Below are 13,549 nucleotides of genomic sequence, written 5' to 3'. Positions count from 1 at the left end.
GGCCTGGAGGGGGGAACTTGTTCAGGGCCTGGGCAGGGCACCTCCAACCTCAAGGTCCCAGAGAAGGCCTCCTCTGTCCTGTGACCCTGTGGCTCACTGCGCCCCCTGGTGGCTCATCACAACAGCCTGAGAAGGGCAGGCTGTTGAACCTCTCTTTTGATTGACCATTAAATGGTTCTATTCTTTCTGGAAAACACCTCTAGACATATGGAACCCCAGAGAACAAGATGAGACCGTGTATTAAACATGGCTAAACTGCAGAGACAGCAGAGGGGAGCGGAGGGTGATTGTGGGGCCTCTCTCTTGGTCAACTGGAAGAAAGTAACAATACACCACGACTGAGAGAGGGTGACGAGACAAAGATAAAGGATACCCTCTGCAGTGAAATGAAGAGAAACATCAAAATGTCGACATCAGGAGCAGCAGCATTCGTCCCTGGTCCCAGCTTTGTCTAGTGATAATCCGCTGAGGCATTTCAGACCAGCCAGCCACCTCCTGACACTGGGGCGTCCTCCCACCAGGGCTGTAATCGAATTCATCTGAACAACAGGCCTTGTTGCCCTGCCTTGACTTTGGTTGAGCCAGCTTCCTTCAGTTGAGGGTAATTCCTGCAGAAGAACGCAGCTACGGGCCATCAGCCGTCCTGCCAGCTCGGGGATGAGTGCTCTGGGTCACTTTTTCCAGGCTGCCTGCGGAGAGCCACCCTAGCACTGTGTTAGCACCAACTTCCGGGGGCCTTGCCAGGATGATAAATCCTGTACCGAGGAAAAGTGCTCCCATCGCAACACACTCTGCCCATCCCGCTTTGTGTTCTGCCCCTCTTGCTCCAGCGTCCTCCAATCCCAGTCCCGTACCCACCCAGCTCCCGGAGGCACCATTGGTGAAAACCTGCAGCTCCTGCTCCGAGCAAAGGGAGAGCACTAACCTCTAAGAAGCCAGAGGGGCCAGACCTGTGAGGGTCCAGAAGGCTCAGGGAGAACCTGGCCCTTCGAGACTTTTGAGGGCAGCGACCCAGATAGTCTCAGATGTCTCAGAATCCCACTCTCCCCAGTCAGGATCCTCCTTGGCACATCTGACTCACTAAGGTCAAGAGGTCAGCCTCTGGGGCCCTGCTACTTTTATTAATTCTGGAACCTGATCGTCTCCTTTTCTCTGTGTTCAGTTTCTTTACATGGCTGCCAGGGAGATCCTTTGGCTTTTATACTAAGCCTTGGATTAGTGACTCATCACCCACAGCCCTTCACTGTCTTTCTCCAATGTGACTGTCCCCAAGAATGGCCATGGGCTTCCACAGTCCTTACGACTGCTCCCCCAGCCTCTCGGGTACCTGAGACTTTTCACCACCACTCCCTGTCCCAGTGGCATCCCGTGCCAGTTCACTGCCTATGCACGTTTTAACAATTGCACCAGTACAGCCTGCCAGGGGCCAGAAGATTCCACCTGCCCGCAGTGATCGGGGTCCTCGTTAGCAGGCAGGTGATCCAGCCCCAGAATCGCGTTTGGGGTCTGTTCCCTAAGACCACACCTGGCACCAACTGTTACAGGTCAGATTCCCCAAGAAATAAACGTTAAGACTCTGAGATCTGCTTGGAGACGTTGATTGGGAGTGTTCTTAGGACAACACCTGGGAGGCAGCACGGTCAGCAGTTTAACTGTGAGGAGGAGGTGGTAGCAGAGGCTTCAGCTGATCCCAGGAGGAGCTATAAAGCTGGGGTGGCCCTTCCCAGATGTCCTGAATGGAGGCAAGAGGGCCAGGCTTTGTTTCCCCTTGCAAACAGTCAGTGGAGGGGTGAGGCATCTTCTTTCAGCCAAGGGCAAGCCTTGCAGAGGGACGCAGCTGTGAGCTTTGGCAGCCAACGCCCATCAGCTGGGAGAAGGAGACCCTCAGACCTGAAGGTGGCCTTGGGCCAGGCACCTCAGCATCCACTGCATGCCCATCTCCCCAAAAGACTTGTAAACCCCTGGAAAACAGAGCCCACTTTGAAAGTGTGGCATTGTGCCACCCACAGAGTAGGAGTCTAGAGACCAAATGACTCTTCTGTTGAGGAGGATGGCTCTTAGCTTCTTGACTTCCTGTGGGGTTTTTTTTGGAGCCTCCTTTGTACAGATAGGCCGGTTTGCTGCAGGGCTGAGTGGGGCCCTTCCTTATTTGGGGTTCAGTATCTGCCATAGTACACAGGCATTTCCTCAGGAACCTTCCAGACCTTTCTGGAACGGAGGTGTCAAAGGCAAGGAGGGATCGCCACCTCCTGGAGAAAGAAGGGACTATGGCTCCCTGAGCAACTGGAGCCCTCTGTCCAGTAGAAAGAAAAATCATGAGAGCCCATGAGGGATTTTTCAATTTTCTAGTAGCCACATGAAAAAAAGCTGAAAGAAACAGGTGAACTTGACTTCAGTAATATGTTTTATTTAACCTAATAGATACATATATAATATTGCCATTTCAATAAGTAGTCAATATAAAATTATTAATGAGATATTTCTCTTTTTTCTTGTTTTTGCACAGTCTTCAAAATTCAGGGTGTATTTTACACGTATAGCACGTGTCAATTCAGACCAGCCACATTTCAGTGCTCAAGAGGCACATATAGTTAGGGGCTGAAGACTAAGGCGAGAGCAACAGTGTGTGTGTGTGTGTGTGTGTGTGTGTGTGTGTGTGTGTGTGTGATGAGTGTGAGTGGATGTGTGAGGTGAGTGTGCACGTATAGGGTGTGTTTCCATATCTAAAAAATTGGAGAGCTGGGGACTTGAGGAAAGATGGAGGTGTCCCAGACACTTGATGCTTTGAGGGCCACTGGGAGAGTTGGACTCGTTTTGCTCAATCATGCAACAAGAATCTCTTGAGCACCTACTGTGAGTCAGACCTGTGCTGGATGCTGAGACACAAAGATGAAGAAGACACAGTCCCTGTCCTCAAAGTTCACAGTCCCATGGGAGAGACAGGAGTACAAAAATGGTTGTATAGAGAGTCAGAGACACGACCATACAGGTATTACCAGGTAAAAGCGGGAAGTGGGGCACTTGGAAGACTTCATAGCTAAGAAGGCCCACGCCAGCTCTTGGAAGGTGAACAGGAGATCTTTAGGGGAAAGCAGGTGTAGAAGCAGCAGAGGAATAAAAAGTTCCAGGCAGATGGCAAATAAGTGAAAAGGCACAAAGGCACCAAAGAGTTGGGATCCTTAAGTCAGCAGCTGAGGCCAGAGTATGGGGCATGTGTGTTGCGGTGGAAGGTGGGTAGAGGGAATCAATTCATGAAGGGCCACGTGTGTCACTCTCTGGGGGACCGTGAGAGCCACTGAAGCATATTGAGATACTAAGCCGACCTTAGTGCTTATCACTTATTGCTCAACCTTTTCCTGTTGCCCCCAGCACAAAGTGTTTTCCCTAGTGGATTGCAACCATTCCTCAGAGTCAGGAGTGAGAATGGCCACAGGCCGGCCCGTCTAGGCCCTGATCCTGGCTGTAATGCAAGGTCACCTTGGGCACGTCCTAGGGCATCGAGGCAAGGAGGGGTGAGGCACCAGGAGCAAGAATTGCCCCTTTATCTCCAAAAGCCCACAGCTTGAGCAACCCACAGCTGGAGCTTCAGGCAGAAGCATTTCCCCAGCCAGACACTGAGGGTGTGGGAGGGCTCCCCAGGGTAGCTCCCCTCCCACCCCTCCTTTGCAGCCAAAGCCCCCAAGAGCTGAAGGCACCCTAGAACCCCCAAACACCAGCTCCAGGGTGGGAAGAGTTCTCTGGGCCCATCCGGATTTGTTCACACAGGGAGGCCTGGAGAGGCAAAGGAGGCTGGGGCTCCCCTAGGGGGCAGTGTGCACACTTCGTGCGTCTGGAGAGGTGGCCCAGTGGCTGGTTAAGATAGGGACGAGACAGGGCCTGCTTCTCTGAGATCAGTTCACTTTGCTGCCAGCTCTGCTGCCTCCCGCACCCCACCACTTCCTTAACAAGGGGAGTGGCCAGGCTGACTCAGTTTCTGGCAGGCATGTTTGTAAATAAGCAAATTCTCCCGAGGAGTATCTCTGGTCACCAAGAATGGCTGGGTTTTGGGGCCATGATAGGAAGGGTTTTCTCCATTGGGGAATGAAGTAATGTGGTGTTTTTTTTCTTTTCATCCAACAATTACGAAAACAAAAACTAAGCAGATGCTGCCATCCGGGCCTTACTCTCCAGCCTGGGTGTGCAGAGACTGTGGCTGGGCGCTTGGGGTCTGGAAGTCAAGCCTCAAACCATGCCCGGAGTATCTCAGGTCTGAAGGAGGCCCCTGAAAGACACCATGAGGTGGGGAGTGAGGTACTGAGCCTCTCTCTCCGAAAGGGCTCAGATGAAGCTCAAACTCGGGGCAACAGAAAGGGCTTAGAGATAAACATGGGCAGCTCCGTGGGTGTATGGGGGAGGGGGATGAGAAACTGACCAAATGGGGGAACAGAAATCTCAGACCTTTGACACCCACCAATATGAGCACCAACACTGTGGCAGGCACTGAACTAGGTACCAGGGTTACACACATAAATATGACATAACCCACGTACGTGCTCAAAAGGTGTTTAGTAGGGGAGAGATTGGCATTTGAAATCAAGGACTCTTACCTACAGCCTAGCAGGTTCCTGTTGGGGTGGGGGACAGCACAGCGTGGCATGATGCTTCACAGAAGGGATGGCTCATACTTCCTCCCTCACAGGCAGGTAATCTATGTAAAGCACTTAGTGTGGTAGCTGGCATTAAGTTGCAGCTCAATAAACGGAGGCTATTATTAGCCATTATTACAAGAAGCTGCAGAATAAACATGGCACATCTTCCTGGAGCGTCAATTTTACCCAACTATTAGGGAGGAAAGGGCATTCTTTTTATAACAAGCACAGGCATAAGCTGAAATAGAATGCAAAACTCACTTGGATTTTTGACATCAAAGATTTAGGACCTGCATTGCCCTGCCCCGTTAGCCTATTTGCACACCTCCATCCCCCGGCGGACACAGCAACTAGAAAAGCCCCTGCATTTGGGGTCAGGAAATCTGGGTTCCAATTTGGATCTGCCAGTTACTACCTTGTGACCTTAGGCACTGAATTAGTACAATTACTTTTTGTATTTTAAAATGGTAATATAAAGCAGACCATAATAGTTCTGCCAATCTAGAATTTTAGTCTAGGCAGGAGTGGGGGGTGGGGTGAAATATTATAATAATGGTTAAGCTTTATTGAGAGAACTGTCTGCCAGGCACTGTTGTATTTCATTTAATTCTCCCAAACACCTGATGAGACCAGTAGTGCTATTATCACCCCTATTTTACAGATGAGAACATTAAGGTGAAAAGAAGTTTATCACTTGTGTACCTTTATAAGATTAGTAAGTGGCAGTGCCAAAAATTGGAATCCGTGGCTCCCTCTCTTAACTGTCTGGCTATCTTACCTCTTGCCATGTATATCCAGCCTCATGGAGCTCTGAACTCAGCTAGATGGGTTTAAAGGCAAACTGGAGGGGCCGCTAATACCTGCTGAGCTTTCTGATCATTCTCTGAGCCTCCTTTATCAACCCCTTGACGGATCCCTAAGCGGTCATGATCTTCCAAGCTTTGCATGGAATTTCCTAATACAATATACTTAGATACACTGGACATACCTATTACAGCCTTGCTTACAAGCTGAACTGGAGTCGCTTTTTAGCAATTTAATGTGTATATGTTTTGTCTCTCCAACTAGGTTGTATACACCTAGAGGGCAAGGACTGTGTGTCTTACTCTTTCTGTATCCCTCCCAGTGCCTAGGACTTAGGCAAGAGACGCCAGGGGAGCTCGTTAAATGTTGTTGACAGTCTCGGGACCATCCTCCGCCCCACGTCGGCCACTCCCATTTTCCTCGGTGACCACTCCACTTCCTCTACCTCCGTCCCCACCCCTTCCTGCCCCCTTTACTTTTATGCCCCCCCCCAGGCCCCACCCCTCCCTCGTGGAGTCCATCCTTTAACTTCCCCCCCACCGCGGCAGCATCTCCAGCGTCCCCTAGCGACGAGGCGGTAGCTCCTAGCAACCGCATCTCAGTTCCCTGACGACGGCGGCACGTAGGGGCACGTCAGCACGCCGTGGCCCCGCCCCCAGCGCCGGCTGGCCCCGCCTCCCCGAGCCTTGGCCGCCGCTGCCAGTGCCGCCGCCGCCCGAGAGACTCGCGCAGAGCAGTTATGGCGGATCCCGCAGCGCCCTCAACCGCAGCTCCGGCTCCCGCCCAGGCCCCGGCCGCGGTTCCGGAGGCGGCCCCGGTCCCGGACGCAGCCCCCGCCCCGGCCCCGGCGCCCGCCCCAGACTCGGCCTCCGGGCCGTCCTCGGACTCCGGCCCCGAAGCCGGCTCACAGCGCCTGCTGTTCTCTCACGACCTGGTATCGGGCCGTTACCGCGGCTCCGTGCACTTCGGGCTGGTGCGCCTCATCCACGGCGAGGACTCGGACTCGGAGGGCGAGGAGGAGGGCCGCGGGAGCTCGGGCTGCTCTGAGGCGGGGGGCGCGGGCCACGAGGAGGGCCGGGCCAGCCCGCTGCGCCGCGGCTACGTGCGCGTCCAGTGGTACCCGGAGGGCGTCAAGCAGCACGTGAAGGAGACCAAGGTGCGGCGGGCCGGCCGGGCCGGGGGCTGACGGAGGGTCCGGTACCTGCTAGACCCCTAGGCGGGGCGGGGAGGGGAGGCGTGCGGGGCGCTGCCGGGAATGGTGCAACTGCAGTGGGCCGAGGTGGGAGGACAAGCCTCAGCCGAGGGGACGCTCCGGTGCAAAGTCATTGCACCAGCCCTGGGCCACCGGGCCCCAGGCTTCCCCACACGAAGGGACTTCCAAGCTCTGCTGTGGTGTGGAGTGGGCCTCAAGGTTATGTGCGTGGCCCCACTACCGTGGGGAACTCCTCGGGCTCTGAGGCACGCTGGGCATTATTACACCAGTGCGGCGTTTTGCTGACCCCCGAGGAGCTACATACTGCATTGTGCACCCAGAGAGGAGGGCCTTGCCGGGTCGGTGCAGGGAGGGGGTGTGGGCATCCCAAAACGTAGAGGTGAACATCTCCGCCGACACAAAAACCCGAGAAGTTCACTAGATTGCAGAATGCGTTATTATGGGTGAAGAAACCCAGCCCCTTTTTGTTTTATCTTGTTGTCTCCTGTTCATTGCTGCGGGAAACTTTGTGAGTGAAATCACTAACCATCAAAGCCTTGATATTAATAGTACTGGGGCAGGGGGATGTGACAGCTGCGACTGGGATTGGTGACTTCTAAGTGTAGTCGGACTTCTTGAAAAAGATTACAACCACGGATGGAGGAGAGCCACCCATTGGAAACCTGAAGGGTTTTTCTTGACCTGAGGCTGTGAAGCAAACATCAGACTCTCAGATGGTATTGGGGTGAGGCTGGTGAATATTGAAATCAAGGGGTTTATCGTCAGAAACCTGAAACCTTGAACCAAGGTTGGTTTGGTGGCTCTTCATGTCTTGTTTTCCTGAGTGTGAATTCCTATCAGTGATTCACACGCACACACAAGCCTGTATCTTTCACCCTTTCTGCACCTCCTCCCCTTTCTCCACTTCAAGAAAACATTTCTAAACAGGAATCAGGCCTGAGCTGTGTTGCTGCCTGGGATTGAGAGGTCTGATCTCGCGGAGGGCACTTCAGAAATTAATCTGGGTTTCTCACATTCCGAGACAAAAGCAGCACAGGAAAAAGGCTTCATGCCACACTGCAGAGGGGGTCCGTGATGAGGCCTTGGGCATGGAAAAGAGCCCCACTTCCAGGAAGAGCCTGTGACCCGTTTCCTCGTGGTAGAAGTGACGGCTGGTACCAGCAGGGTCTTTTTCCTCGCCAGTGCGCATGCATCCAGACCCAAATCTGCACACAAGACACCTGGTTTCCCCTCAGAGAAATGCAAATCAGGCGATAGCTTCTCTGACTGGAAGAGCAAATGATCAGTTCATGTGCAGAAGTACGTGGAAAATACTACTTTTTGCAGCAAAGTACTAGTTAAAAATTACCACCAGTATTATTAAGTCGGGAAGAGAAGATTGTTGCTCTATATACACTGTGTCTGTACAGTTGTCTCACTAGCAAACAGTTGCTAGTGTTTTTCCATGGGTTTTTAAAAATGTTTTTCCCTGACCACCTTTTCTAGAGGTTTGTGACTTCTGGAATGCAACTCATTTGCCTCCGTCATGATGGCCTCCTGCCCTGGCACTCAGGGAAGCAGGCCCAGCTCACCACCGGGAGCTGCCATGTTTATCAGTTGTTCCCGCACATCTTGACTTTGGTGGTTAACTTTGTTTATAGTTATGTTCCCTCTGCCTCCCCCGACCATGTGTAATTATATGCTTAAAATACCTATTTTGGAATTAAATAGAAAATAGCTTTGAGGCACCAGCTTGGATGTATTTTGAAGTTGCCTTCTTGCGACTTGCTTTGAATTTGCTGAAATCCATTGTGACTCCGGTGGTGGTGTTTTCTTTTGCCACTGCAGTTTCTGGAGCTTCTGGGCTTAGCAAAAGCTCGGGAGCTAGGAATTCCAGGAAGTGGTGGCGTGTAGTGCTCATTTATGGATGGCAAGACCCAGTTTTCCTTTTAGGACTTGAGAATAGGTTTGTTTGGGGGTAGGGGAGAGTTTCTACTTGACAGGTAGCTCTCATCACCCTGTGCCATAGGCGCAGATGATCCTGGTCGGCTGAACATCTGCTTCGCTCCTGGCTGCCAACTGGGTCCTGGGACCTTGCAGCACTGGTTTAGGAAGATTTTCCTTCTCCTCCCATTCCTTATAAATCCATCGCGGTAGCAGCACGTTATGGAGGAAAGACTGTAGGACCAAGACAGAGCACTTAGGCTCTGACTTCTCCTCCATCACTAACCTGGTTATGAGACTTGAGAACCCAGTTGTCGGTAGAATAATGTGGTGACAGTCTTGGCCAACTTTTTTTTAAGCTGCTGCCAATTGGAATTTTTTTAATAGTGTCTTTTTAATGTGGAGTGAGCTGTGGAGTATTTTTGTAGTTTTCATGTTAATTTAGTGGACAGTCAGTAAAGGCTTGATATTAGTCTCTTAATTTCTTTTACATTCTTAACGCACAACTTCAAAAAGAGATGAAGAGGCTGGCCAGCAAGTCCCACCCCTTCTGCCCATTTCTGTGAACTTTATCAGCAGAGATAAAATAAGATTTTCCTTGAAACGGTGGAATTTATGGTCCAGTTCCTGAGGCTTCCAGCAGCCAAAGTTAAGCTTCTTTAAGACTTAAAAGAAGCCGCAGCTTATGCTTCTTCCTACCTCGTTCTCCTGACCCCTTCAGCGAAGGAGCTGATTTATCCACTTGGAACTTTTCCCATTGGCCACAGATCTCCTTTGCGGACTTGCCCCTTCCCCGTCAGTGGTCATCCTTGGAGTGAAATTTTGGAATAAAGCCAAATGTCCCCAGCTTCTTCACCTGAGCCCTGGTTAGACATGGTGGGCCTTTCTGGTCTTCATCTGTCATGACTGGGCAGAATGGCTCCCATGGGGAAGAGAGCAGACTACTCTCTGTCAGTCCAAGTTTGGGGCTTCCTGCTCCTGCTTTAGTTTTCCCATCTCTTGTGTGTTGATTTTTGCTTTAAGTTGCCACAACACTCAGAGTCTTGGCTAGTTTGAGATTTAATGTCTCTAAATTAAAGCTGTCTGTGATTACCCTCCTTTTGTGAGGCTGTGTGTGTGTGTATAGCATCCCTGATGATAAGTCCCTCAAGAATTGGCTTTTTGATTTATTTTTGGCTCCTACTTAGGCCGACATTTCCATGGGGAAAGCTATTTAGGTGCAGCATCAAAGCATGTGAAGTTTGCTTCCCTCACCTGTTCAGGTGCTGGGCCCATTAAAAGCAATTGTTCCTAGTGATGTAATAGGAAGACATTAGGGAAGGTCAACCAAGATGCAGGACTAAGTGCATTTAATTGTATTTCATTCAGATAACATCACAGCACTGTAGGCTCACAGCTGTTCTGTGATTTTATTCTTTGTCCTTTGGTTTCCCCTCTTCTAGATGCCCGGATGGTGCCTCTGTCTGGCTTGCCGCCTGACTCAAGGGCACTTTCATCAGAGGAGGGGTGTGTTTGTCCTGTGATTGGAAGTCAAAACCCTTGGGTGAAAAAAAAAGAAAGAACAAAAAAAAAAAAAAACCCTTGGGTGCTCTTCCTTGGCCGTCACCTACGCTGGATGACCTTGGCCTAGTCACTGCCTCATTTTCTCTGTGCGATAAAATATGAGATCCTGTCTGTCTAGCCTCTGAGCCTGCACAAGTGGAAAGACCAGAAGTGTAGTTGGGTGGTGCCTGGCGTGGCCGCTTGGCTCATAGCAGACACCGTCCTGACATCCACCAGACAGAACCAGCCCCGTCCCTTCAGGAGATCACTTCCGTGTGTCACAGCATGTGCTGTACCAGAGTGGCACCTCGGGAAGCAAAAGGTGCACGGAGGGCTTTGTTTCCGCGGTTTGCAATTCTTAACTGCTGTTGCTTGTAACCCGGTGGACTACAGATAGGACTTTTTTATTACACCTCATCTATAAATACTCGTGAACTTCACTCCTCTGTTACGTTTTAAGACATTCAGCAATGCACATTTAAAGTAACACCTGCCAAAGCACACCAGCCTCCAGGAGGGGATGGAATGAGTATATGTATGTATGTATATGTTCCAGAATCTGGAAGACAGCTTTTGAAATTCCCAAGACAGATAATGAGATTATGAATTACAAGGATGGTAAAGTATTGCTTTTGTATTTTAAGATAAGAAGAAGAACAAGCATTCTATAGTGTTGCTATATGCCAGGCACTCTGAGTGCTTTATGTGTGTGAAATACAACAATCCTGTGAATGAGGTACTATTATTATGCCCGTGCTTCAGAGGAGGAAACTGAGGAACAGAGAGGTTAAGTAGCTTGTCCGATGTCACACTGAATACAAACTGAAGTAAATATAGTTTGCCCTCACCTGAGAATGTTTAAGTTCAGGATTTATAGGTCATTACTCTACCTGAATACCCTGATCAAACATGAGTCTTGAGTACCCTGTGGCTGGAGTGAATCGTCCAGTCTTTCACCACTTGAAAGGCTTAGTGCAGTAGTTGTAACCACAGGTGAGGAGAGGAAGGAGCAGGGTTTAGGGGTGTGCGGAGGGCATACCAGTGGCCAGGAGGGAGGCAGGGCGGCCGTGAGCAGTGTGGGAGAACATTGTGTTTGCACTTGCTGTGTGCTTCCGTTCTACAGTTCTCGTTCCCTGGCCCCTCAGTCGCTCTCAAAACACCTGTCAAAAATACAGCTTATTGCTGGGAACCTGTGAATGCCCCTAAATGTTGAATGAAAGTAACCTCTGTAAGTCTGATTCGTTCCCGCCCTGGTTTATTCCCACCTCAACCCCCCTCCCCCCAGGAAAACAAGTCCAAGTAACTGGCATTTCTGTGTTAGGAAATCCACCTTGACCTTCTGTCTCTAAAGACCTGCCCCCTCTCTTGTTCCTGATGTCCCCTCCTGTCCCCCCTCTTGCTCCCGATGTCCCCTCCTGCTGGGAATGCTGAGTCATGAGACAGGCTCCCAAGGGCTCCTTGGAGGGAGGCTTCCAGTCCCTCTCCCTTCAGTTGCCCTGAACTTGACTGCGTGTGTGCTCTTCACCCCACCCGCTTGGGCTTGAGGACATCAGAGGTCTCACACCCTCCCCAGCCCCGCTTCACCGTTACCCTGCTGTTCTCCTTTTCGTTTTCCTCTTCTAGCAAGAGGCACGTTTTCTCTCATTTGCTGTTTTACCACAGGCCTCATGGAATCCAGTGGAACCTCTCCGGGCCAGTTCTACAACAGTGCTGGGCCCGTGATGAGGCCGCTGTCCCTGGTGGTCCTGCCAGAGTTGGCTTTAGGGCGATTCTGTGACAGGTAAAGAGCCATCCCGTGATTGACCCCAGGAGGACATGATCTGTGCTCCTGTTCTGATGGCTAGGAGCTTTCGGACTTTCCCTGCCCGGAGCTTAGCTGGCCTGGGAGGGCGCTCATTTAAGTGGATGTTCCAAAGCGGGGAAACGGCAGTCAGGGCCGTGTGTAAGTGCCTTTTCGTTTATAAGATGCTGCCACCTCTATTTACCAGGATTTGGGTGTTTCAACTGCAGCTCCTCCCTGAGGCTCCCCTTGCCCAGCGACTGGATGCCAAGCCCGAGAAGGTCAAGGTTTCAGTGCTGCTGCAGCCACTCTGGCAGCTGTGACTGAGCGGGAATACATCTGAATTGCTTGTTTCTGACATTTCCGCCAGCCTCAGGGGGCTCTGTTAGGAGCCACCTGACACGTGTGCTTAAGGACGTGGAGGAGCAAAACGCTTACTGGAATGTTTTGTAGTTCAGAATCAAATTGAATCATGTTAATGGGTAACCCTCTGGATTTAGCTACTCCAAGGTTATTTGCCCTGTTTCTCTCTTCAGCTCTGCTGTGCGGTTGAGGATTTCATGTCGTTCGACCCAGGCTGACTGTGGGATGGATCTTTTGGTCAGTTTTGCCCACGGTTATACTGTGTTCTTCTAAAGCGGGATTGTGGAATGCAAGTTCTTAGGATTTAAACGTTGAGGCACATGACATACCGTTCAGATGTATTCACCTAGGTGATAAGTACTGGAATGAATGTCCTTTTGGGGTTAAATCTGGTTGACTATTTGGTTGGGGGGATTTTGGTTTGTTTGTGTATTTTGAGAGACCGAAACATTTAATTTTCTGCAGCTCAGTCAAAGAAATAAGACATTTACCAGGTCACTTTTGGTTTAAATTGACAGCATAGCTATATCTGGTGAAGATTCGTTCTAACTGTGACAATTTAAAATTTTTTAATCTAAGATACTGAGTAGTGCTAAAAGTGGGGGGGGGCAGTCAATCCTACCCAACAATAAATCAAAATTCCCAGCTAGCAGGAGAGATTTCTGCAGTCTTAGGAACAGCCTTCTTCATTCGCATTTTGCAAGTGAGAGCTGGTCTTTCACACTTAGCAGCTCTGATGAGCTTTCTTCCTGCTTGTTTTAATTTTGATCCTTTTTGTGGGAGGTGCTGCTCCCTCGGATGCGGGTTGGTGAAGCCACAGGACTGTGTGTTTGCTGGGCCCCTAAGTGCAGGTGGGTCCGTGTCTCTTGTGTGGCTCCCAGCAGCATCAGGAGCTGACATACTCCATGCTGAAAGCGGCCCCATATTGGTCTGCTCTGACTGTTTAATTACTTAAGGGAGGCTGAGGGCCCTGAGGCTGATGACATCATCTTCCCACCCCGCAGCGTGCTGGGGTGGGGGTGTCCCAGAACCCTGCTGGTGGGAAGGGGTGTCAGCCTCCATTTCCTTGTGACCTCAGCTGCGGGTCTGGCCTCTCACATCACTGGGTGTGAAAGGCTCTCCTGAAGCTCACAAAGGACTAGCGAATTCCTGGGCGCCCGCTGCATTTCCAGACCTTTCTCCGTTCTTGTCCCTTTGGTTAATATGGTTGAGCATCGCCTCGTAAGGGAAACTTCTTCTGTTTCCCAGGCTGTTCTGAATTTTTCTCTCTTTTGCCTTTTGTCTTTTTCCTCTTAC

The 13,549-nt window shown here is 50.8% G+C and overlaps 1 protein-coding gene across 2 annotated transcripts in view; it reads left to right on the top strand.

The window, feature by feature from the left end:
* Window positions 1-6,096: 6,096 nt before the first annotated feature.
* UBE2O (ubiquitin conjugating enzyme E2 O) overlaps window positions 6,097-13,549 on the top strand; it is a 47,889-nt gene continuing 40,436 nt past the window's right edge. For both annotated transcript variants that reach the window (XM_074319571.2, XM_019745489.3), the window contains exon 1: window positions 6,097-6,588. In XM_074319571.2, the coding sequence (XP_074175672.1) occupies window positions 6,172-6,588 (417 nt within the window). In that variant the 5' untranslated portion in view covers window positions 6,097-6,171. The remainder of the gene's footprint in view (window positions 6,589-13,549) is intronic.

The sequence above is a fragment of the Rhinolophus sinicus genome, chromosome 12, assembly GCF_057876585.1.
Source record: "Rhinolophus sinicus isolate RSI-liver-muscle chromosome 12, RSI-T2T, whole genome shotgun sequence".
In the NCBI taxonomy this organism is placed as follows: domain Eukaryota; kingdom Metazoa; phylum Chordata; class Mammalia; order Chiroptera; family Rhinolophidae; genus Rhinolophus; species Rhinolophus sinicus.
The sequence above is the reverse complement of the archived record's forward strand: the minus strand, read 5'-3'. Positions and strand labels throughout refer to the sequence as shown.